Source organism: Dermochelys coriacea, chromosome 18, assembly GCF_009764565.3.
Source record: "Dermochelys coriacea isolate rDerCor1 chromosome 18, rDerCor1.pri.v4, whole genome shotgun sequence".
Classification (NCBI taxonomy): Eukaryota; Metazoa; Chordata; order Testudines; family Dermochelyidae; genus Dermochelys; species Dermochelys coriacea.
Genome location: NC_050085.1, coordinates 16,095,203 through 16,121,270, shown reverse-complemented (window position 1 = coordinate 16,121,270; position 26,068 = coordinate 16,095,203). Strand labels below are relative to the sequence as shown.

Sequence of the window (26,068 nt, the reverse complement as noted above, 5' to 3'; positions counted from 1 at the left end):
AAACCATTAATCACATTTTGAATGCAAGCATTCTGCAAACAGCCTTTGCTGTCTATTCACTTGTCCAATAAGCACCAGCATTAAATATAATTAAATGTACTGTTTTCTGTGAACCGTTTCCCAGTTCTACTCCAAACCCCTGCAGAGAGCACTAGTTAGATCAGGGCTCCTGGGTTCTACTACCTCTGCCATGTGCTGTTGTGGGTTCGCTTGGCTTTACAGTAATAACATGACGCTTTGGTTCTTAACGGATGCTTTTCATCCATGGATTTCAAAGTGCTTTGTGAAGGTGGGTAAGCAGCGTTGTCCCTCCTTATGGTTGGGGACAGAGGTGAAGTGACTTGGCCTCCATGTCTCTGTAGGTCAGGGTCAGAGCTGGGGATAGAAGTAATCTACATCCTAGTCGATGGACTGTTCTGCCTTCCAGCAGAGCCATTGAGGTGGCAGAGGGTGACATGTCCATTGGCCAGTGGGATATTGCTGCAGAGAATTTCCTGAAACCTGCAGCTCATCACAGAAGCTTTTGCAGCTGAATCTTTGGGAGCTAGTGGATAGGCCCCAAGACCCAGTGCTCAACAGAGAGGTGTTCTAATCTCTGCTCGCATAGACTCCCTGAATGAACTTGAGCAAGTCACTTCACTTCTCCCTATCTCTGCTTCCCCTCGCACCCTTTGTTGTCTTCTGTAAACTGTATGCTATACAGGGCAGGGACAGTCACTCCCAGTATGGGTGTACGTTGCCTAGCATGATGGGGCCCTGATCTCAGTAATCCTATAATGATGTCAGGAGTCCATAACAAGAGTGCTGGACTTTTCCTCATGGCAGAGCAACGGTCAGGTCTCTTTACAGGCTCAGGGCAAGGGGAATATTGGCTCTTCCAGCCAACATTGCAACATGCGTTGTAGCAGGAGCTGTATCTAGAATAAATGACACACAGCACAGAAATACCAAATCAGCACCGTAACTGAAGGGTGAAATTTGAGGAATGGTGGATTCTTTAAAAGAGTGTGTGGGTGGTGGGTTTTTTTTTTTTTTTTTTTAAATGCCATGCCTGGAAAGTTTGCAAGTTGTGGTTTTCTTTTGGGCTTACACTTGCGGGCAAAGCATTCATTGCACACATTTGGTCTGAACAACTTCAATAGCTATCCAGGCAGTGGTTGTTGACATGTTTTGTACCCCTTTTCATTTTTATCAGGCGTCTTCAGATCAGCCTTTCTGGTGTGGAGTGAGTAGTGAAAGATAAATTTATGCAGTCATGTTTGATGAGGCTTAAAAGATGCTGCAGTAAATCTTCTTTTATTTATGATCTGCCAAAACAGTTGGCTCAAGGAGACTGGGGTCCCTTTTTTCCTCTTTTAAGTAAAAAAAAAAAAAAAAGGGGGGGGGGAAAAGCATTTTGTGAAAATGGAGAACATGTATATTTCAGATCCAGCCCTGGGCTATGTTGCATTTTTACCATCGGTGTCATTGATAACTTTTTTTTTTTTTAATTTATGTATATATCTTTAGGTAGCATCTTTTGGATGGGAAGGTAGGGCTTCTTGTTCCTGTTTTTTTAAATCTTCTTTAAAAAGAGACTGTTTGCTTAAATTATTAAAACCGTCTTTAAAATTCCCCAGTGCATAGCAGCAGATGTCACCAGCATCGTGGGCTGAGATATTGCCGTCTATTTTGAGATCTTCTGCTTCAGAGGTATTTTGTTTGTTTTTTGGCCATATTTATTATGATCGCGCCAACCAAGATCAGGATCCTGTCAGGTTAGGCTCTGTACAGACACAGAGTAAGAGATTGTGCCTGCCCCAAAGAGGTCACAATCTAAATAGACAAGACAGAAGAAGAAGAATGGGGGAGAGAATGGTTTATCCCCAGCTCATAGGTGGTGCTATTGAGGTACAAATGAGCTGGCCAAGGTCACACAGAGAGTCTGGTATAACTGGGAACTGAACCCAGATCTTTTGAGACCAATATACTTCTTTAAGCACAAAGTCACCATTTACCTCTCTGAACAATTAAATTTAGAGGTAAATGGCAAAGGAGTTGTAATGCAGCATGGGTTTACAAAGTTAGACCACAACAAACTAACTTGAGATCCTTCTTTCAGAAAATAACTGATTTTTTTTTTAAGATAAGGGAAGTGCTTTAGGTTTTAATTTATTTAGACTTCAGTAAAGCATTTGACACGGTACCACATGGGAAATCATTAGTTAATTAGGGAAGATGGGGATCACTGCAAGCATTGTAAGATGGGAAGAAGTCGAGGGTTGTGCTGAAAAGTGAATAATCGGACTGAAGTTGAGTTTACTGGTGAAGCTCCTCAAGGATCAGTCTTGGGACCAGTCTTACTCAATATTTTTATTAATGATGATGGCACAAAATGTAGGAGCGTGCTAACGAAACATGATGATACAAAGATAAGAGGCATTGTCAATATAGAGAAGGATCGGAATATTATACAGGAAGATCTAGGTGACAGTGAAAACTGGAGTGACAGAAATAAGACACAATTCAATAGCGCAACATGCAAGGTCATGCATTTGAGGACTAACAATATGAATTTCTGTTCCAAAGTGGGGGCTGATCAGTTGGAAGTGCAGAGTAGGAGAGAGACATGGTGGTTTTAGTCAATACAGGTGGATTATGAATCACCAATGTCATGTAGCTGTGAAAAGGGCAAATGTGATTCTAGGATGTATTAGGTGAGCTATTTCCAGTAGAGAGAGAGAGAAGTATTAACGCTTTTGTACAAGGCATTGGTAAAACCTCATTTGGAATCCTGTGTACAGGTCTGGTCACCCATGTTCAAGAAAGATGAATGTAATCTTGAACAGATGCAGTGAAGAGCTACTAGGATGATCAGGGGAATGGAGGCCTGTTTTATGAGAGGAGACTGGAAGAGGTTGATTAGTTGAGTATCACAAAAAGAAGTCTGAGAAGGGGATATGATTGCTTTCTATAAATACATTGGGGGGGATAAACACTAGGGCATGTGAAGAGCTACTTAGAGTTAAAGAACAATGTCAACACTAGAACAAATGGACATAAACTGGCCATGAACCAAATTAGGCTGGAAATTAGAAGGTTTCTAACCATCCAAGAAATGAGGTTCTGGAACCGCCTCCCAGTAGGAGTTGCGGGGAGCAAACAACTTAATTTAGTTTTGAGAGAGAGCTGGACAAATTTGAGTATGGATGTATGATGGCATTGCTTGAGACGACAGGGGCAGGGTTCAACAGCCTTGGGACTTCCAGTTTTTTATGTTCCTAATGCTCATGCACCAGGGTTTCAGCTGGCCACCAGCAGGGGGTCAGGAAGGGAGCTGGTTTTCCTGCAATGTATTCTGGGAGGCTTTTAAAATCTCCTTTCTCTGAAGCATCAGGGATGGCCATGGCTGGAGATGGTACACTGGGCAGAATGGGCCAGGGCTGTCAGGTGGCACTGAGCCCATTTTCTCTCTCAGATGCTTGGCTGGCTGGTTCTTGTTCATATGCTCAGGGTCTAGCTGATCACCATATGTAGGGTTGGGAAGGCATTTCCCCCCCAAGTGAGATTGACAATGACCGTGGGGTTTTTCCCTTCTTTTCTGCAGCATTTGGGTGCAGGTCACTTGCCAGGATTATCTGGGTATATCTGCTTTAATTATTTCCCTGCCATAGCCAGGTTCTCGGGCACTGGTGCACCTTGTTCCCTCCTATTCTCTGCATGTGGCACACAATAGTCATGTCCTGTAGGCTGTGATACTTTGGTCTCATTCTGGTTGTTGGGCTTAGTGTGCTGGCGTTGGTGGCCGTGATATACAGGATGTCAGATGATCTCGGTCTTTTCTGGCCTTAGACTCAGTGACTCTATAGGTCAGTTCACATGCATCCTGCAGCTGTGCTTTATGGGTAATTCTATTAATAATAAGGAGCATAAGCCTCCGATCCAAGCCTGGTTCCCTGGGTTCTCCGGAGGACCTCCCTATCTCCCTCTGGCCAGAGGGCTACACCCATCTCTTTATTCCAGGTGAATGCTTCTGCCACAGTGGGTCAACAACATTTACTCAGCGGACTAATGCAGAGTCCTAACATCGGCTAACAGAGGACAGACAAGAGGAAATTTTGGCATCTTTATACAAGCTTGTCGATTTCACCATCCAGTTATGTTTCACTTCCTGTCCTGTCACATGCATGTCCTTGTCTAACCTTTTCTGTTATATTCTGACCCCAAATACTATTGTCTCCTGACCTCACTTAGGCCCAGTTTTGCAAAGACGTATACGTGGGCTTAACTTGACACACGCCAGTAATCCAGTTTAAAGTGTGTGTGTTTGAGTGTTGGGGTGGGTAGGACAGGGTTGTGTTAGAATTTCTGGATTAGGTTTTGGCTCTCCAGTTTTGGCTCTCGAAGTGGAAGTGGCCTGTTCTTGGCAATGTGGCTCAGCTGTAACCCAGGATTTCAGAAGTCCAGCTCTCGCAAGATTTGAGAGACTTGTGCCAGATTGGGTTGAAATCTGAGCTTGTGTATTGATTTGGCTTTCAGTATCCTCAGAACAGAGCCTGTCCCCTTGCCTGTATTCAGCCTCCACATCAAATCTTGAGCTGCAGCCTAAACTTAATCAAGATCCACACACCACTTCTTTATTTTGTATCATTTCTTAGTTCCCCGTGTGAGCGCCCTGATGTATGATATGTGAACGGTGCCCAGGAAATAACAGGGTCCCTGCCCCAGAGAAGCTTCAGTCTCAAGGGTCCGATACAGCACTATACCATCGTGCCGCGCAAAGGCAGAGCAGTGTGCCATCTGCATTGCTGGATGCATCTCGGAACAGGTGGATTTCTTCATAAGTGGTTTTGAAGGAGGCGAGGGAGAAGCTTGGCAACCAAACTGGAAAGCCTAGGCCAGGCCTGAGGGGTGGCATGGAGTTAGGAGTGGGCTAGGGAGACACAAGAAGTAGTCAGCAGAGAAACTAGGGTGGAGTGAAGGGCATGGTGTGAATAACAATCTGTATTGCTTGCACCAGGACACCTTGATGCCTCCTGTCTCCCAATGAAAATAAGCAGTGCTCCATCTAAGGCAGATCCATGCAAGTTAGCTTGTGCCGAAGCTCATGGTTCTGGATTTCCACTCTTGGTTTTTAGCTGTGCATGGGTGTGCCTGCCTGTGCAGCAGTCACGCTTCGGGTTGCCGTATAGACATACCCCCAGTCCCCTAAGTAACCTTATTGCTCCCATTATAGGTTTTCCCATCAGTTTCTCCTCCTAAAAAGAAAAGGAGGACTTGTGGCACCTTAGAGACTAACAAATTTATTTGAGCATCCGATGAAGTGAGCTGTAGCTCACAAAAGCTTATGCTCAAATAAATATGTTAGTCTCTAAGGTGCCACAAGTCCTCCTTTTCTTTTTGCGGATACAGACTAACACGGCTGCTACTCTTTCTCCTCCTAAGCTCCTTTATACTCTGTGACCCAGCTAGGAGCAATGTTTGCTCTTCCCTGAAGAGTGGTCTGATTTTTACACATTGAAATGCTTAGGTTAACTCCCCTTTATGTGCCTTTAATTAGAGTCACTCCGTTCAGAGTTCCTGTTTTGATTTAAATACATATATATCTTTAACAAGCCCCTGAAGTGACTAAAATGATCCACTGTCATCTTGGGCATTCATGTGCACCCTCCGGGGATCCTCAGCCATCTCTTGCGATAACATGAGCCATTAGTAGCCACGCTGCCTCCTTAATGCAGGAAATTGGGAGGCAGGACTTGGGGGTTCTGCTCCCTGACCTTGCCTTGTTAGCTATCCTCAGAAGCAAATGGTATAAAACCTGAAAGTGACGAGTTTCTCTGGGTTTGGAGAAAGCGTCACCTCATTTTATGGGTGCTAATAGTCTTCGGTGGGTAGGCTGATCTAGGCTACAGACCTATGGCTGTATAACTACATCGCTCAGGGGTGTGAAAAATCCACAGCCCTAACCATCTTAGTTCTTACGACCTTCACCTCCTGTAGACAGCACTGTGTCGATGGGAGAACTTCTCCTGTAATCGTAGCTACCGCCTCTCAGGAAGGTGGATTAATGTGTTGACAGCAGAAGTTCTCCTGTTAATGTAGCGCTGTCTACATGGGGGTTAAAGTCAGTATAACTGTTGCTCAGGGCTGTGGATTTTTCAGAGTTAGGACCCTCTGAGGGGGTCCTAAACTCTGCTTAAAAGAAGCAACTTCCCTGAATGCCTAATGCATAAGGTCTGTCCTTGAATTTTTTATGGGACCTCTAAGAATGGGTCTCAGGATGGTCCCTTCATTAATCCCAGCCTGGGGAACACCCAGTCAAGGGGCAAGTTTTTAATGTGCTTTATGCCTGGGTGGTGATGGCCTCTAGTGGCTGACCCCATGAAGAGGATAACAGACCTACTATTTGTCAGCTGAGGGAGCTCGCCTTAAGGTCCAGTGGTAGAGGCCTCTGCTTTGGAAGCTGTAGGAATAGGATTTTAGTACCAACTTTCTGCTGTTGCAGTGTGTTAATTGTATAGTAATTGAGTTGTGTGCCAGTGTGTGTTCATGATGGGTTTATGCAAGTGTTGGTTCATACAGGAGCCTGTATGGAAATGCAAAGTATAGTCATTCTTTAACTGCTCAAAAATGGTGCATAGGTTCCGTTCTGGCTCGACTGCATTGAGCGGAAAGATCCCTAGGCTAGGGAGTCATTTGCATGAGCTTTTTACAGAGAGGCACCTGCGGATCTGCCTCCGCAAGCTTCTGCAGCTCAACCCAGTTTCCTGCTTGGTAACTCAGCGGGGTGCAGCTGAGATCTAAGGTTTTTCCAGCATCACAGAAGGCTGTGGATCTTTTGCGTTGAGCAGGGTCCTTCTGATGCTGCACTGCAGCATGGTGTTTATCCTGCTTGGCAAAAAGATTCCATCCCTTCTAGTCTATTTCCAGAATAAACACTGTGTCCTGGCCAGACCCCATCAGCTAATTTTGTGGGTGGCATTATTTTTGTGAGTTTTTTCGTTTGTTTTTTCCCAAGGAGGAATTGTTAAACAAACACCTTTTTGTGTGGAGGCCCCAGCTATCGAAAATATAGTCTTAATTCTCATTAAGAATTCCAACAGAAATGTTAATCAGCTTTGAAAGGGATCTATTTTTAGAGCAGCTGTGTTGAATTCTGTTTGGAGTACTCCCAACCCATCATGTGATCAGTGGGGTGAGACTTTTTTTTTTTTATTTATTTTATTTTATTTTATTTTAAAGAGACTCGGGAAGGTTGGCTGCAATGATGGTTTGCTCCTGGTTTGCTGTGTGCACTCTGAAATACGTTCTGTCCTTACAGGGACTGACGCGCTCTTTGTATTTTAGAGTGGACCCCCGCAATGATGACACAATTTCCTATCCGTTGGTGCTATTCCCCACCAGGGACTCACGGCAGCCTTGCTGTCTTGCAGTGTTTATATTCTACATGGGGTCTTAATCCTTGCAGATTGGTCCAACAAGACCAATGTTACCAGGTAATCTGGGTATTCTGGGGAAACTTTCTGGGCAGATTTAAAGGTGTAATGGCAGATTGTTGGCTGATGTAAATTAGTAGAGTTCAACTGACTTCAGTGGAATGCCTGACTTCAATGGAGCAACTTCTGTTTCCACTGCTGAGAATTCCATGTTAATGTATAGATGGAAGCGGATTACAGCACAGTTAGGAGGCTTCAAAGCTGCTTGGGCTGAGGTGTAGACTCAAGGGCTGCCAAAACATCTAGTGGGTTAATATAAAGAACTTCCTGGCTGGTTTACATGTCACAGATTAGCAGACTGTGCTGCTAATTTAAACTGCTGCTTTGGAGTGTGGGGGGGAATCCGTTGCTTCATAAGTGGAATCAAAGTGGGCACCCGTGAGAAGCTGCGGCTTGAACTTCTGTTGCTAAAAGTCGCGCTTCAATGAGCTTGTCTCCGGTTCTGTCATCTTACTGACTCTGAGACAAATTGGCTTTGAATTTAGGACAAATTACCCTGTTGCTTTGCCCTTCTCTCTGAGGATCTTCAAGCATTTAATGGCTGAGGCCTGTGAAGTCAGGTGGCTGGGAAGAGATTTTACCCAAGGTCCCACGTGAGAAGGCTTGAGTCACCCTGTGCAAGGCCTGTGGTCACCTGTGGCTAAGGATGCGTTAACCCCTGGGTGAGTGTGGGCAGTGCTCCTGTCATTGCTGTTAAGGGGAGGCAGCTTGAATTCATTCGGGGCTCAGAAGCGGTCTCTGCCTAGTCCTGGTGGAACCAGAGTCAATGCACCTGCCCCCACCCCCCAGAACCAGAGGTGGGGGGCTGCTCGAAGCCCTACCACACCCAGTGGAAAGTAGAACCTGAAATCTGGGGGCGAGCCGGACACGGAGCCTGGCTCTCCTGCCCCTGGAACAGGGCCGTGCAGCACCGCCTGGCCATGCCTCCTTGGCCTCAGATTCTTCTGAGTGTTTTCAAAGTGGAGCTTCTGCTGCAAGTCAGAAGGGGAGAGAGGGTGGGCACAAGGAGGGTATAGGAACCTAGATGGGAAGGGGAGGACCTGGGGACTGGTGTGAGGGAAGGAGGGTGGTTTCTTCTACAAGGACTGATGGTTCCATTTACGAATTGGTTTTTAAATTTCCTCCCAATGGAAAGCTGGGAAGAACGTGACCCTTGGAGAAGCCCCCGTGGAGAAAGTGCCTGCTTGCTCTAAACTTTCCATAGCAGAAGTGCTTGGGGGTTCCTGGGTTCTGTCCCTGGCTCGGCTGCTGAGTCCTTGCCCCGCTCTACGCTTCGCTTGACCTACCTGGTATGTGGATGGAGAGTTCTAAAAGTTCACCTCTGCTGACAGGTGTCAGGACCAGGGCAAAATTATTGTGAATCTAAAATACTGGCATGAGCTTCTGTCTCCGGCTCACTCTTCCTGAGGCGTGCCCTGTCCCTGCATTGGAAGGGTTGGGTGCGCTGCTGGGACACGCTCGGGCCACCTCCAGGAGACAGTTGTACTCAGGACACCTGCAGCCCAGGTTCCAGGAACCCGCTTGTTTTATTACTGCTCATTGTTTGTTTAGTGATGACTGCGCAATACACACACTGATGGACAGTTCCTGGCAGAGAGTTTCCCGCTCGAGGGGCACATAGAAGACCTGGAATAAAGAGGGATAGCAGGATCCCAGTCTGGCAAATGCTTGCTCTTAGCCGTAATAAGCTCTGCACCTACCTGACTTCTGTCCAGCTGCAGAGTGTGGCTTAGGTGGCAAATACCCATTCCAGAGTCAGGACTGAGGACCTACTTTTCCAGCTGCCAAGTGGCCCTGGCTTGATGGCTGCCATTATCATAGGGCAGGCTGCAGGGGGAGGGGGGAGCATCCTACTCTTTTTCCCCCCATTGTGCAGCTCCCCCCCCCGCACACACCCTGACTTAAGGAGTCCTGCCCCAGCTGCTTGGCAGGAGTCCTTTGGCAGACGAGAAGCTCCCCGGCCTCTCTGCTGCTCCTCGCTGTGCCAGCCTCGACCGGGCTTAGGAAGCGAGCCTGTCGCTCAGGGCCTGATCCTGCAAGTCCCAAGATGCTGAGTCGCTGTTGTCTGTTAGCGAGAGCAGCCTCTAGTGCTCCCCAGATGCTGACACGCATCCTTCTCACGAGCCCTGCACCTCCGTCCTTGTGTAGCCAAGTAAGGGGCCTTTGACTGATCTGTGCTTTCAAAGAGGTCCCCAAATTGAATGAATGAACCCAGGTGCTTCATTCTCCTTCCCTCCCTCAGCCCACGGCCACCACCTTCTGGGAACCGAGAGCTGCCTCTTCTGCACAAAGAATGATTTATGAAATTAGTGGTGGCAGCAGCATTTGATATTCTTGGCACTGTTTGCTGCTACCCAGAGCAAGCCGGGAATTGCAGGCGGCTGTTCTCCTGCCTCATAGCCTGGGGCCGTATTCGATGGCTCAAGCTGTAGCAGAGCTGGCAGCCCTTTCCCAGCAGAGCCTGTGCAAAAGTGCATTGTTTTGGAAGTGGTAGCTTTGATGCATCTCTTTTCCAGCAAGCATATGGCTGAAGCGTTCTGTGCTGAGTAGCAGGGAAATCACATATTCCGGTGGTCTTTAAAAAGACCCTGATAGCCATGAAGCCTTTGGAAAATGTAGCAATTTTGGGGGGAGCTGATGAACAACATAACTCGCCACCTCCCAACACATGAGCCTTACCACACTCCTGAGCTTAGTGGGTGGCCCCAAAAGGTCAAACATTTGAGCTGTAGTACTGTAAATCTGAACAGGCTTAAATTTACTTATGTGAGTAGCCTTGCTGACTTCTCTGGCTCTGCTCACATGAGTAGAGTAAACTGGTGCATAAGGATGTGCAGGATTGGGGTATAATTCCCAGGAAATGACATTTCCTTACCAAAAATTGCCATTCTAGCTTAAGACGTAGCCGCCAGCATAAAATTATTGCAGCATCTTAAGTCCTATCCTGCAGCTGGATTTATGAAGAGCCTCAGCAAGGATTCAGCAATATACTGAAGCATGTGCTTAAATCCGATTGAATGGGACTGAAGCCACGTGCACAAGGTTAAGCATTTGCTTAAATGTTTTGCTGAATTTGGGTGGAGGTCGCGGGGGCTCTGTGCCAGCTGTAGGGTCTGCCCATGTGGATCTGATGGCAAGTTTGGGCAACGGGTTCCTATTCTTTTCCAAATTAAATGGATACTGTCAGATCAAAACTTGGCCCAAATTGTAGGGTTTTATTTTAAACAAAAACTGAAAAATAGAAATTTCCATGACTCTCTTGAATTTCCATTGGAAGCATTTCAGTAGCCAATACCCCTCCCCCAGCACAAGTGTTAGCAATCCCAAAATTGCAGTTTGATGCTTGTTTGTAGGACGCTGACCATAACCAAAAGCAAAGTGAAATTGAATAGTCCGTTCTCTGCTTTGGACAATGGAAAGTGCAAACACAGAAATAAACTCTCAATTGGAATTTTAAAATGTTGTTGTCCATTCTACTAATATGAAGGGACCCAGCCTGCTTAAAAGTGCGCTTCTGGCTGTAAATGTGTATCCTACCAGCACTGAAGAAACCATGTAAAAAAGGAGAAATGGATACTTACCTCTTTTTTGCACAAAGGGCTTTGAAATCTATGGATTCATAGATTCGAAGCCCAGAACAGACCATTGTGATCACTTATCTGACCTCCTGCATAGCACTGGCCAGAGAACTTCCCCAAAATAATTCCTAGAGCAGAGCTTTTAGAAAAACATCCTATCTTGATTTTATAATGGTCAGCGATTAAAGAATCTACAGTGACTCTGGGTAAATGATTCCAATGGTTAATTACTGTCACCATTAAAAATGTACACCTTATTTCCAATCAAAATTTGTCTATCTTCAACTTCCAGCTATTGGATGCAAAGGAAGGTAATAATATTATTACTAAGATCTTTCTGACAGAGATTAGAGGGAGGAAAATATTCCCTCCCCCTTGTTGATTTTGTTCATCTGACAGCACAGTATAGTCCATCTCCCGATGGTTCACGTGGGTCTTTAACACAGCAACTGGGGAGAGAAGAACATAAATAATGGAAAATGTGGTTTTATAACCTCAATCTATTGAAATTTACTAGACTTCAAGGTGACAAAAAAAAATTACAAATGCAAAACAAGATTTAAAGCAATTATTTAAATTGCAGTTTCCTGCTAACTAATTCTGCCCTGGATTTTATCTCTTTGATCCTATTGACGACAGTGATGTTGCAGAGTTGTTGTAATGGAGGGAAGAACTGGGCCTGCAGAATCATTATTACTAGTGACGCATGAGCCGGAAAGAACCCAGCCTGGCTCTGATTCAGGACTGAATGAGAGTATAAGGCTGGTAATTATGATAACTTGTCTTGGAATTTGAGCAAATCTGAAGTGAAATCATTGCGCCAAATTAACCCGGAAGTTCCGTGATGCATTTTTATTGCATTTTCGGACTGAAAACTCTAAACATTCAGGCTCCGATTCACCAAAGCATTTAAGCCCTTTCAAAACTTAAGCACTCATGGTACAAGATCTCAGTATATTAAAAACAGAGTGGATTGATTTAAATCACCAATTTTAATCACAATTCAAATAGTAAGAAGTTTAAATAATTGATTTTAATCTTGTTTTGCATTTGTAATTTTTAGACTATAGAAACTATTTTAAACTATAGAAACATTGATTCTCATTGGTTGGTAATTATTAAAACAAGTTGATTTACAACTAAATAGAGCCTTCTACACTAAATTTGGTACTTTTTCCTAACTAGGAGGATACATTATATCTCCACACATTTATTTAAGGAATTATATAGTTTAACTTACATTTATCAGATTCTTAATTATTTACTTTTTTTATTATGGTAGAAAATCGTGACTGACTCATTTCTTATTTACTAGATTTGTTTTTTTACTCTAGATTAGTGTCAAGCTGCATTTGGATAGGAATTATAATTCAATTAAAAATGCACAAGAACAGAACTTTAAAATGTTTTTTAAATAAAACTCCCTTGAATGTGCTGGATAAATAAGGGAATAAAGTAAGCTTGTCAAAACATGTTTTGCATTTCAAACGAACTTATTAAACGAAGGAAGTATGATCAGTAGTTAGTAAATTGAACTAATTGTTTCTGGACACCATGTCTTTCAAGATTTTAGAATTAGTAGATCTCATCCTCGTACCTAGTTATTATTCGTAGCTTGGATGAGGAAAACAAGCTTTCCTGCTTGTTCCCAATCAGTTTCTGAACTGTGACTGAATAGTCATTGAACTGAACTAGATGAATAAACTGACAAGAAGAAAATATTCTCTTTGCATCTGCAGAAGAGGCTACTGTTGCCAAAAGCTGGTGTAGCATTTCAACACACTCTGGTTCCAGGTACTTAGCCAGTGACTTCCACCTGTTCCGTGGTCTGATTTTCTTTAAAACTTTGGCAGCAAACATGTACTGCTTGGATGTTGCTTTTGAAATTTAATTTAAAATATTTGTATACGTTCTAGTAAATTTGGGCCTTGATATAGGTTGTCATCATTTCAAATTTAATTTTAAATAGGCTTATTTTTTTAAGTATTCAATTTTAAAATAAAAATCTGAACAAAGATTATCAATTTTTATCCACCCTGCTTAACCTCACCCCCCCCCCCCCCAAAAATAATTCATTCTTCTTTAAAACTTCTCTTCTGCTGGCCTTTTCAGGAACCACTGGAACTGCCCGCTTTGCCTCCACGGCTGAGAGCGGTTTCTGATAGATTGCAGTTTTTGAGACCGGGATTGGAGAGTGCTGGGAAAGGTGATGGGATTTCAGAGCTCACACTTAAGATTAATCTTAATCTTATCTTGTTTAAATGAGAACTCTCTCTAGCCTAAAGCAACAGTCATAAAAAGCTAGTTGAATGTACCCTGTTGAAAGATGACATCTGTAACTGTTTAGTAGAGCTAGAAGCTGGCTCACTGAGGATTTGTTGCGAACCCACAGCTTCAAGGCAATTGCTAATTACTCCCAGTAGTATGGAACCACTAGTTGATACTGAAGTATTCACCTGGATGACTCCAGAGGTATTGATTGTAGTGTAGTCAACAGTCTCTTTCATCACTGTGGAGTCCAGGCCAGGATTTAGGGAGGCTGTGTGCAGTGCTATTCAGCAGTACAAGCTATTTTATTTAGTGTGGGAGGTAGGGAGAACCACCATCAGTGTGCAGCAGCCTCAATGTAGACCTTGTTGCCTGTGAACCCAGACCAATCTCTTCTCTGCCAAGGGGGGGGAGAATGCATTGATTACGGGCACTTTGGCATTCCTGTGCCTACCCCAAAGGGCTTAACTTAAACAAAGGGAATGTTGTTACCCATTTACAGACTCTGAGAGCCAGGGAGCATGACTTGCATGTGGCCTCACAGTCTGTGGCAGAGTTGGGAATTGAACCCAGATTTCTTGAGTCCCCTTCACCACAAGGCCATCCTTCCTCAGTGAGGATAGGCACATGCTTCCTGAGTTAACCTGGGCAGTCTGTTGGCTCTGGGCAGAAGGCATGAAGAATGTGGTGATTTGACATGGCTTTGACCCCAAACCTCATTTCCGGCTGAGTTTTTTGCTTTGAATCTGAGGGCTTGTTTCAACTTGGAATTCAAGGGGCGAGAAGCCTGGGAAGAAAAATGTAAGGGGTAAAAATGTGGAACGAAGCCCTTGGAAAGGAACCCCTGGAACTGAGCCCAGCTTGGGAGTGCATGTTTGTTTTCTTTCTAATAGTGTCACTTGAATGTCTGGCTTGTATTTGCTTCTTTATAAATAAATCAATCCAGTGGGTTGCCTGAAGATTGTGAGCAATCTTCTCCCACTGCCCTGTGCGGCTGGGGCGTTGGAACGCTAGAACAAACAAACAAACGCCTTAAAAGTTAAACACTCCAGTGGTAAAAGCTGGAGGTTACATAGAGTTGAGTGAATAATTGAGGACCGTTTTGAGAGCAGGTTTAACAATCTTTGGTCCTGACTCTGCTTTCTGAAGCTGGAGCAAATCAGGAGGACTCTGACCTTTACTTTGCTATCCTCAGGGGAGGAGAGTTCAGAATCCGGATTCTGATGTCGGGAAGCCTTTTGGCATGGATGTTGATTTTCATTTTCAGTGTGAGACTGTTTGGAACAGTTGCCGCCCTTTTAATTGTGAATGCGTTTGATGGCAGTCCAGTGTCCTCCATCTGTGCACACTGCTCATGTTGCATCAATGGGAGCTGCATACGTGGATGGAGGCTGTGTTACGGGGATCTGTGTGTGTGGTCAGTACTCGAATGGGAAGACCTCTAAGGAGAATTCAGGAGTGAGTAGTAATGGTACTGACCCTGGTGGGTGACTTTCCTCTTGAGTCAGCATATGAACCAATGCCCCCGCGTGGGGTTAGAGCAGGGGTGGGCAAACTATGGCCCGGGGGCTGCATCTGGCTCTTTAGATGTTTTTTAATCTGGCTCTTCACACTGCCCCTGCCCCAAGCACTGCCCTGGCAACTCCCATTGGCTGGGAACCAATGATGAATAGGGACCAGGAGCCTCATCCAAATAGCTGGGTTGTGTACTGCAAGGGTGCGTGTGGGGGATGGAGGAGGAACAGCAGCCGTACCGCATCCTCTCTGAGGTGAATCTGTGTAGCAATGGATCTGTTGGGCCTTGCTCCAGTTCCCTTAGCCCTGGCACAACCCCTCTCTCCACTGGTACATTGAAACCACATGGGTTTGGGTGCCAGGGATCCTCTGCCCTGGTATAACATTGTCCCATCTCCTTCTGTTCATTCAAATCCTTTCTTCAAATGCAATAGTCCTTTCCTTGGTAGCCAACCATGGAGCAGAAATGGAGCGGGGAGCGAGCCAGAGAGGGTGGGGAGACTGAACGTTACTAGGGTGGAGCAAAGGTGGCTGCAAGTGGCGATGAGGGCTAGCCGAGGCAGGACAAAACCAGGATAAAGGTGCAAGAAAGTGGGGAGATCCTGAATGCAGTCAGGAGAAGAAGTGGAGCTGGGCAGCCAGAGCTTAGACAGGCTGAAGGAGAGCGAGAGGGAGGGAGAGATTGCAGGGTCAAGGCATTTGGTCCCCAGATGGGAGAGGCGTTCATTCAAGCAGGCATGAGCCTAGCAGCTCTTCTGAGCCTGCCTTCCCACTAACAAAGCATGCCTTCTGTGGAGAGGATCGCTAGGTGGGAGGATGGATGTCGGAGGTTCTGGGAGGACAAACAGATGAGTCAAGTCACCTTTTTGATTAACAGATGTCCAAGATTTGCTGCTGATTTACTACACAGCTATAAAGCAGCAATCAAACAACATGGAAATAAACATTCTGTGAAAGCGAACTGGGTTGCTCTTCTTACAGGAAGCTTTTGCGGGAGGTGGGTTTTTAAATTGAGGATGGGATGTCTTTAAGAAAGCAACTAGGGGCTGCCCTGCGGAAAATGAAATTGACACGCTTAATCTCTTGCTAGCAGACATATGCGTAGCTGGCATGGCGTACGGTAGTGCCGCTCCTCCTTTGGGAGTTGAGATGCTTGAATTGGACCTCCGAAAATAAATGAAATCTTGACCCCCTTCAGATCTGGGATCTTGCCTTTGTTCTTGTGCCAGCCCGTGCCGCTAGCAGAATGAGGAGCTGAAGGGTAATATTTCTCCCACTGCACAGCCTCTGTGGTTCCAGCTGCTGTCGGCAGCAGCCTGAGAGGTGGGGCAATGCTCCCTTCTGCTCCCTGGCATTTTTGGAGCTGCATGCAGCTGATGAACAATAACGCCTCATTCGTCTCCTTCTGAAGATCACACAGCTTTGGCATCACACTTCTGCAAGGGAAAAGAACTCCCAAGCTACAGCTGCACCTTGGCACTCATCCATATCCCCCTTGGGGCAGGCTGCAGCTTTTTGAACACTTCCGAAATTGGGGGGTGGAGGAGCCGGGGGAAAGCCAGCGCTTTATTAGTGGCAAGAGAAAAATGATGATCCAAGAGTGGAGTGAAGGGTGCTTGAATTAAGGGGAAGGGATGGCCTTGGAGTAAAGGGGCTGAACTGTGGTGCTGCAGAAGATCTGAGTTCAAAGCGCAGCTCTGCTTCAGACTTACCTGTGTGACCGCAGAGGAGTCCCTTAAGATTAGTCTATTATCCCTATTTCACAGACTGGGATTTAAGAACTTCCTCTGGCTTGTCCATCCACATTGTGAAGCATTCAGTGTGAGCTGTCTGTGTGCCAGCAGCACCTAGCGCAACGGAGCCCTGACCTGGGTTAGCGCCTAGAAGCTGTACTGGAATGTAAGTCATAGTGGCAAGGCAGGAGTGAGACTTCAGAGTTGAGAAAGTGATTGGTGTTCTCTCTGGCAGATGGACAGTCACTGCTGATAACTCTCCACCTGCTGTTTTCAGATGATTTGAAGGCTGGGTTGTAAAAGGAGAGAAATGTGACCCAACATGTGGTGCATTGCTTTCCTTTATCATTAGCTGTAACAGTTGTACCCCTCACACCCTACCTCCACCTGCTTCCTTACTGTCCTTTCCCTCTGCACTCTTTTCCCTACCGTCTAGACTGGGGCTTGACCGGTATGGTGCTGGAGACTTACTGATGTTAAAATCATTAGGATCCCATGACCTCTGGGCCTGATTCTGCAGCTTCTGCCTGCACAGAGTTCCCATCTGAAGTCCTTCCGGAGACCTGGGATCTGTCTCTGTTGTCTGTCTACTGTGTCTTTTTCATACACATTCCTTTTTTTGTATATAACTTGGGCAGATCAATAAAGGTGAAAGAAACGAATTCAGTATTCATAACTTTGTCTTCAATTGCTATGTGCAGAGTAGCCATCTTATTGTAGGAACAGCTTCCGGATGCAGCAAAGGGGTAGTACAGGCAATGTATGGAGATTTGATACTGGTGTAGCTTTCACTTCTAGGTTATAGTGTAAGTAGGGTGACCAGATAGCAAGTGTGAAAAATCGGGACGGGGTGGGGGTAATAGGAGCCAATAGGAGCCCATATTAATAAAAAAAAAAAAAGTCCCAAATATTGGGACTGTCTCTATAAAATCGGAACATCTGGTCACTCTCAGCGTAAGTAGTAACTGGAAGGTGATACGCTGTTATCTGCTTGGTGACCTATGTGAAATGAGTCTGGTGTTCTCTCTGAACTTGATCCGAAGCACTTCGAAGTCAGTGAAAAGACTTCAGGGGGTTTTGAATCTCACTCTTTATACTGGATACTGCTTGGTGCTTCTGATTCTCAAAAACCCAACTAAAACTAAAATGTGTGTCTAGCCCTTCACAAACCTACTGAGATGCATTCATAGCTGGGAAAGTCACATCTTGATGCCCATGTTGGCCTTTCTCCCAGATTCAATGTCATTAAGATAAAAAGTCCCCAGCTGAAATAACCTTTACTGAGACTTCACCTCTGAACATCCTGGACTCCACAGCCAGAGGGAAGTTGACAGCTTGCCCACCAGAGCCATTCATTGACCTGGCCAGCATTTTTTGTCCAGAAGATGAATAACCCTCTTCTGGATGAAATGTATGGCATGCAGAGTAATTGAACAGGAAATGCATCCGAACCAGCAGCATTCCCTCTATAGGACTAGATAGTTTAGAAGATGAACAGAACAAAACGCATAGGAGTACAATTATGCCCTCTAAAGGATTGGAGCATTACTTACAGTTTATGGTCTCCGTGCTACGTTAGGATGATCAGAGCAAAGAACTGTCTTGATGTCATGGATTAGAACCTGTTAAATGCCCACCAGGATCTGATGTTGATACAAGCTCTTGATGGTTTTATTTTTCAGGGTGGTGAAGGAGGAGATCTCGGATGACAATGCAAAGCTACCGTGCTTCAATGGAAGAGTGGTGTCCTGGGTAGGTTGGTCTGTGTACGTGTGCTGCGCGGTGGCTGGGATCTAGCTGGGATTAGCTGGTATGTGAGTACAGCTGGAAAGTACTGTCCTCATGCCTACAAACAAAATCAGAGTATGTGACAGTGCAGGAGTTTGTCTCTTCTCCCGTCCCCAATACTCTCTAGTTTGAGGTATTGACTCAAACTCTGCCTTTAAAGAATTTATGCCTTTGTAAGGGCGTGATCATGCATATTCACGTGTGACTAGCTTTACTAATACGAGTGGTCCCATGGATATCAGTGGGACTACTTGCTTGAATATAGTTACCTATGTACATTATCTTTGTAGAATTGGGCCCAGACTAAGTAAGTAGAATTGAGTGGGCAAGTTTCTTTCTTTAGGCCACGATTTTCAAAAACAGGGGCTGGAGTTGGGCATTTAGATCAGTGGCCTGATTTTCAAATGTTCAGGGCACCTAGGGACTCCAATAGCGTTCTGCACTGTAAAAGTCAGGCTGTTTGTGATGCATCTAAATACCCATTATTGAAAATATTACCCTTGTATTATAAACTTTGCGTGTAGTTCTTATTTCCAGAAGCATCTAGATGGTCAGTGACAAGACTTAATTCAATTTATGAGGATCTCTCTTTTGCCTGAGACTGCAAACTGCACAAATGCATACTGATTGTTTTCAGTTGCCTAGGATTGATGTTTCTGCATTTTGGGAGGCGTTTTTCTAATTTGCAAGGATTTCAGTATTGTACCTTTGCCTCAAAGCCCTGTGATCTGCAAATCCGTTCTCTCCACCCCCCCCCCATTTATTTTGGAATGTTTTGCGGTCCACAAGTCTGGGGGGGGGGAGGAAATTAAACTTATTTTTGCTACACTAGAACTTCAAAAATGTTCAAGGAATTTTTTAAGACTATATGTCCCACCCTCTAAAGAAAGCATCAGAGTGAATTTGCATGTAGAGATCTGGAGGAAATGTCATATAATTCATAGGAGAGGGATAAATGTGGTGGTATAACAAGAGAATTGGGTGCATCCTTTTGTCCATGGTACATGACTAACAATAGGCAGAGTTCTGCTGAGTAAGTCTGTCTGTCTGATTTTTGGAAGGGTCAGTTTTAAGCCTGCATTGATATCCATTGATCTGAAAGATCATTTTTCTTTCAAATGTATTTATTTGTACTATGGTCGTGCCTGGTGGCATCAGACAAGATTTGGGCCCCATTGTACTAAGCACAATGCATACACCTATGTACGCAGAGTAAGAGATGGTCCCTGCCCAAAAGAGCTTACAGTCTTAATAGACAAAACAGGCAAAGGGTAGGAAGGCAAAGAGACAGAGGGTGAAGTGGCTTTCCGAGAGAGATAGAGCAGATCAGTGTCAGAGCTGGAAATAGACCCCAGATCTCCTGAGTCTCTGTCCCTCAGTCCACACCCCTCACATTCTTTCTGCTTTTCTGTGTTTCTCTTAATCAATGTGCTACAAAGGCCCTCTTGCAGCTGGCTAATTGTAGTTCTTAATTACAATGTGCTGCATGTTGAATCTATGTGCAGCCCTCTGGGATGCCTTCCATCCTGCACATGGGTGACTTGCTCTCAGAGCTGCGCTGAAAAAGACCCTCATTGCATAGCTGGTGTGCTCGGCCCAGTACCCAGCTCTGCAGTAGGACTATGGTCGGCTTGGCAGTGATACAGAACCTGTGACTTTAGCAATCTTCCCCGAGGTTTACCATGCAAGATACCTTCCTGCCCAGCTGGGGATTAGCTTGGCGGTGTAGACGCCAGAAGTGTGTTGTGTGTGTTAGGCCATTTTATGAGGATGTTGCTGCGCTTGGCTACAAGTTTATAAGTCTCAGGGGTGGCTGATTCACAGAGGAGCGTGCCGTTAGCCGCCGGAGAAGGGGCTCTTATGAGCCTTCAGCTTTGTGGGCTTTTTTTTATGGCAAAAAGGATCTAGCAAGCTCATGTCCATTTACTATCCTCTCTGATTATTCAGTCTGAGTGAGACATCAGATGCCCTCCTATTGGTACCCAGCAGAAGATGACAATACTAATGATTGTGCAAGAGTCTGCCTGCAATTTTAATACTTGATTTGCATAATGAAGAGCACGGTTTTCAAACGTAGGCCCCTTGCTGGGATGTCCAAAGCTTGCACTTGGATACTGAAATCTGGAAGTAGGGATACCATTCGCCCTTGTACACAGGGCCGACGCAAGGTCTGCACGACTCAAGTCTCCAAAACAGGGCTTAAGTTGGACTTGAGTGATGTCCATTTGCCCCTACACACTGTTCCAAGCACCTAAATGCAGGGCATGAACATCGTGTTAGGGCCTTGGCTTTGACGGTATAGCATTCATCGCTGAGAGAGTAAGCTCAGTGAAATTTGTTACTACAGTCTGTGGGGCTAGTAGTCAAGGGGCTGGTAGGTAGCCAGTGTCTGCAGGATTGCCCACAGCCAATAAGTATTTAAAAAAATTGTTCTAGGGTTATTTTAGTGGGGAAAATCCAAGCAGATAGGTTCATCTGGACCCAGCAATAACTGTAAGGGTGCATATACGCCAGCCATTGTCAGCTGTCTGCCATGCGCTGTTCAGTGCAGTTAGCTCTGTGGGGATTGACTTTGTAACCCTCTAGTGTATGGGACAAGATCCTCAGCTGAGTTCTGTTGCTTTCAACTGAGCTAAGCTGACTTTTATACCAACTGAAGATCCAGCCCATAGATGTACTTCTCCCACCCCAAAGAGAGCACGGGGGTGGGGAGGGGGAGGACTAAAATATTTCAGTACCTCAGTCGTCTCACAGAAACGCTGCTGAGGAAACCTGTCTCTGCGTTGTACAAACCTCGCTGGGCTGCTCAGAAAGTCGCTGGGCCCGTCTGCTGGAAGACATGACGACACGCGTTTTGGCTGTCAAAGTCAAAGGAAACCTGGGTGACGTGTTGTAGCCGGCAGTAGAATGCACATGGGCTGTACGCTGTAGAAGGAGCGTGCAATGTGGTTTTAAATGTCTGTCCGTTTGAGGGGGTGTGTGTGTGTGTGTGTGGGGGGGGGGGGGGGTGTTTATGACATCTGTATCTGTTGACTCAGACGCACAACGTCATGCCTGGCTGTGAGAAATCAACAATACGCGTTCATACAGGGCCTAAGACTGCTCCGAGTGCAGCTGATGAGTTTTACTGTCCTCTTTAGCGAGAGCAGGATTGGGCCCTGCAGACGAATTTGTCTCAGCTGCACTCTACAGTATTCTCTTTCTCTCTTGTTTTAAAAGGGACAAACGTTTTAAACAGTATCGTCACAACAATTCTCTAGCCCCACTTCGGCAAACCACAGGCTTAGGGTTAAGTCCACCTGCGTTCAGCAAAGCACTCAAACTTGTGTTTAGCATTAAGCGGATACTCAAATGTTTTGCTGAACCGGGATCTTTAATGTTAAAATGGCTTATGGCCCAAAGTGGGAATGTTCCCCAGGCTTTAAATAGTCATATAAAAGAAAAATCCAACCCAGCACTTTGTCACCGAGAAATGTTTATTTAAAAAGCTATTTATATAGGTCCTACGCAGCTTGCTTTGTGTGCCGTCCTTGTGGCCCTGCAGCAGTAGATGACTAATAGACACTGGGATTTTTCAAAGCCGACTAAAGGATTTAGGTAGCTAAAGTCCTTAGATGGCTTTGAAAAGCTCAACTACTATTCCCAGAAGTGTGCTGATACAAATCCTTGATGCTACCAAGGAATCAAGAAAGTAATCAAGCGAGAAGGGACCATTTAAATATCTGCCTTCATAACCAAGGGAGAAATCTCCGTTTTTACTAATGGATCAAGTAACTCGGGTTGCCAATTTTCTAATCGCACAAAACCGAACGCCCTAGCCCCACCCCTTTTCCAAGGCGCTGCTCACTACATTCCCCCTCCCCCAGTGGCTTCCTGTCTCCCACCCTCACTCACTTTCGCTGGCCGGGGGTTGGGGTGCAGGAGGGGGTGAGGGCTCTAACTGAGGGTGCAGGCTCTGGGGTGGGGCCAGAAATGAGGGGTTCAGGGTGCAGGAGGGGGTTCCAGGCTGGGGCAGGAGGGTGGGGTACTGGAGGGGGTGGGGCCAGGAATGAGGTGTTTGAGGTGCAGGGGGGGGCTTCAGGCTGGGGGGTGGGGTAGAGGGGTTCAGGGTGGGGGTGGGGGAGGGGGCTCTGGGCCGAGGCAAGGATTTGGGGGGTAGGGGATTGGGTTGCAGGAGGGGTGAGGGCTTTGTCTGAGGGTGTGAGCTCTGGGGTGGTGCTGGGGATGAGGAGTTCAGGGTGTGGGGGGCTGCAGGTTGGTGGGGAGAGAGGGGTTCAAGGTGTGTGAGGGGGCTCTGGGCAGGAGGTTGGGGTACAGGAGGGGGTGTGGGCTCTAACTGGGGGTGCAGGCTCTGGGATGGGGGGGTTGGGGTGCAGGAGGAGGCTCCAGGTTTGGGGGGGTTGGGGCTCTGGCGTACCTCGGTGGCTCCCGGTCAGTGGCACAGTGAGGGGGCTAAGGCAGGCTTCCTATCTGCCCTGGCTCTGTGCTGCACCCTGTAAGCAGCCAGCCGGTCCAGCTCCTAGGCAAAGGTGCAGTAGGCAGCTCTGCGTGCTGCTCTCAGCCGCAGGCACCACCCCTGCAACTCCTATTGGCCGCAGTTCCTGGCCAATGGGAGTGCAAAACCAGTGCTTGGGGCGGGGGCAGCATGCAGAGCCACTTGGTTTCCCCCCCCAGCCTAGGAGCTGGATCTGCTGGCCGCTTTCGGGGCACAGTGCAGTGCCAGGACAGGTAGGGACTAGCCTGCCTTAGCTCCACAGCACCGCTCCCCGGACTTTTAACGGCCCGGTGGGCTGGTCTGACAGGGTTCCTTTTCGACTGAGTGTTCCGGTCAAAAACTGGACACTAAACCGTTTCCATTTTCAAGCGTGTTTTTTTGCACTGGAGAATAAAACCAACCTTGAACAAATACCGATGATCCAGTCAGACCGTCCAAGGCCAGCAGAACCAGGCTAGAGACAGACAAGAGATATCTAGGTACCACAGGAGCTCTGTTCCAGGACCGGATCCATTGTTGTGGTATCCGAGTGCCTGATGGCAGTGCTCTTCTCTCTGAGTGGGTCCTGATCTCTCTTGTGTGAATAGACACTGCCAGGTTGGAGGTTCCTTCTTTTGGCTGAGCTGTTAAAACTGAGCAACCTGAAAACTGGAGGTAGTTAAAGGTCCCATAAACTTCTTCCCCATAGTTAGAGGCATCAACCACTGTGTGGCTACTACTAAGTCATGCGAGCAGCATCCATTTTAAAGGGATGGAAGTGAATAGCGGCTTGCTGAACGGGAGAAGAACAAGCCAAACCCTACAAGCTCCTTCTCAGTTCTCTGTCCCCTGCTCATGAAGAGTGACCCGAAGGCCATACCTGCTGCTTGGCACCATTTCCCCCAATTTAAGCTGCTGAACTGAATAGCATTTATGCAAACAGGCTGACATTCAAGCAGCCTTCTGCACCGCTGAGCGGGCGCTTATCCTTTTCAACACATTTGCTATCTCCATGGGGTTTATTTTTATCTAACCTAAATTGACTTGCTGTTTCAGAAGCAGTTATGAGTGCGATTTAGTGTACGATGGGTGGGAGATCTCTAGTTTTGCTCCGGCAATGGGACGAGTTTCAGATTCAGTGTAAGTCAGCCAGTTGGGTGAATGCATTGTGCTAGCCCTCCTGTGCAGAATTGATGTTATTGCAAAGGTAGTTATATTTAGGGCTTTGGAAAATCCATTTCTCCATACTAAGGATTAAAGGGACTTGGATTGTTCCCCCACCCCCCTTTCTAGCGCTGCTGCTGTTTGTCGCTGTTACAAAAACCCATTTATTTAGGCGGTGGATAAGAGAATGAGTCTTGAGATCAGGAGACCCGAGTTCCCAGCTCTGTCAATGACCTGCTTTGTGACAATGGGCAGGTCACTTCCTGACTGTGTGCCTCTGTGTTTCCCATCTGTAAAATGGGGATCATGATATTTTGGTTTCTTTTGCAAAGTGCATTGAGATCTACACATGAACAGTGAGAGATAAATAATGTTACATATTTTTACAAATTTTTTTTTAAAAATCCCAGTGGAATTCCAAAGTCTCTAAAATGCATCTTTTTAAGTATTCTTTTTATTATTAATTATGATTTAGTTTAAGTAGAGGGTGCTGGCCACTTTCCAGACCTTCAAGAATAGATAATCCAGGGGTTTCTCCCTTATTCCAGTTTTTCCCATCCATTCCTATATGAAAGGAAAGCTGCTGCTACTTACTTTATGGTTGCTCCTAGAGCCCTTGGCCAAGATCAGAGCCCCACTGTAGGTGCTGTATGGATACGTAGTAAGAGACTCCTCTGCCCCCAAAGCTTGCAATCTAAATAGGTACAAGACAAAGGAATCCAATCCCTATTTTACAAGTAGGAAACTGCGGCATGGGAGGGAAGGGACTTGCTTGGTGTGACACCAGGTGCCTCTGTGATTTGAATCCACCTCTCCTGTATCCCAGCCCAGTTCCTAATCATAAGGTCGTCTTTCCCCTTTCTTAAATGGGAGCCTCACAACCAGAAGGACTGTTTGAAGGACGAGTGAATTTTTTGAGCATAATGTTTGATTTTTTTTTTAACCTTCTAATGGAGTGGTTAGTAGCAGCATGGGAACATAAAGGAAAAACGCTGTGGCTCATTGAAATGAAACTGTCTAAAGAGAGATTAAAAAACCTACCAGAACCCAAGTCTCCAATGATTCAGACGTCAAGATGTACTTGAAAAGAGAGAAACAAACTTCAGAAGCTTTACGTTTTAATTGGACTCACCAAAAATGTCAGCACCGGCCATGTGTTATCTTTCTCTGCTGACAGAGGTCGCGTGTTCATTAACTTGTTACAACAGTGGCATTCAGAGGTTGCCATTAAATACGGAGGGCCCAATCCTGGGAGGTTCTGAGTGTTCTCAACTCCAAGTGAAGTCAATAGGAAAAGCCCAGTGAGCCTTGTCCTGTGCCATTGACTTCTGTGGGAGCAGGGACTGTGTGTGATGGGAGAGGAAAGGGATCAACACCTGGTAGGTGACCTCCATTTCATAAAATTCATGAGTCATGACTGGGTGGGGACTGGGAAACCCCTTCATCATACCCAACAGGAGGAAGTCTGGAGTGGCTCCCTAATTGCACTTGGTCTCCCTTTACTGACAAGGTCAGGAATATTAGTGTTAACCTGGTTTTACTATTTCATGTAGCCATCCATTCTGAGAAGTGCAGGCCTCCGGGTCTGTGAATTATAGGGGTCTTCGCTTTCCTGACACGGATAGTTTGCAATGGCTGCAGTTCTTAGCTCTAGAGCAAAAATGCAGTAGGACCTTTTGATCAGTGCAAAATGTGGCTTCTCCTTAAAGGGAGACGCTGAGGTATTATCCCCAGGTGGTGGTATAGCAGACGTAGCAGCCCTGCTTTTTACAGCAAGGTTCCAATCCTGCAGAGCTCCAAGCAAAGAGACTTGCGATGCAAGGAACTTAGTGCAGGATCAGTGCCATCGCTCTTTGTTCTGTGCTTGTACATGGGGGTATTCCATACAAAATTACATTAAAGGAGCTTTAAGGCTGCACATTCCAGTAGGAAATGCAATTTAAGATTGCACGTGCGACCTTAACTTTGCCCCCTGCTTTGTGCAAGCATGTTATGAAATTACTAAGTTTCTAATTACTAGATGGCATAGTATTTCTCAACATGGGGATTAATTAGTATTAATTAGTTCATGTG

General features: G+C 45.9%; 1 protein-coding gene across 6 annotated transcripts in view; it reads left to right on the top strand.

Annotated features, from left to right (window-relative positions):
* The window catches only part of DVL1 (dishevelled segment polarity protein 1), a 173,950-nt gene that overhangs the window by 56,614 nt on the left and 91,268 nt on the right, over nucleotides 1-26,068 (top strand). For all 6 annotated transcript variants that reach the window (XR_006276425.1, XM_038376945.2, XM_043500183.1 and 3 more), the window contains one exon: nucleotides 18,252-18,321. Coding sequence is in view for 5 of the 6 variants with exons in the window: in XM_038376945.2 (XP_038232873.1) it covers nucleotides 18,252-18,321 (70 nt within the window). In the remaining variant the exon portion in view is untranslated. The remainder of the gene's footprint in view (nucleotides 1-18,251; nucleotides 18,322-26,068) is intronic.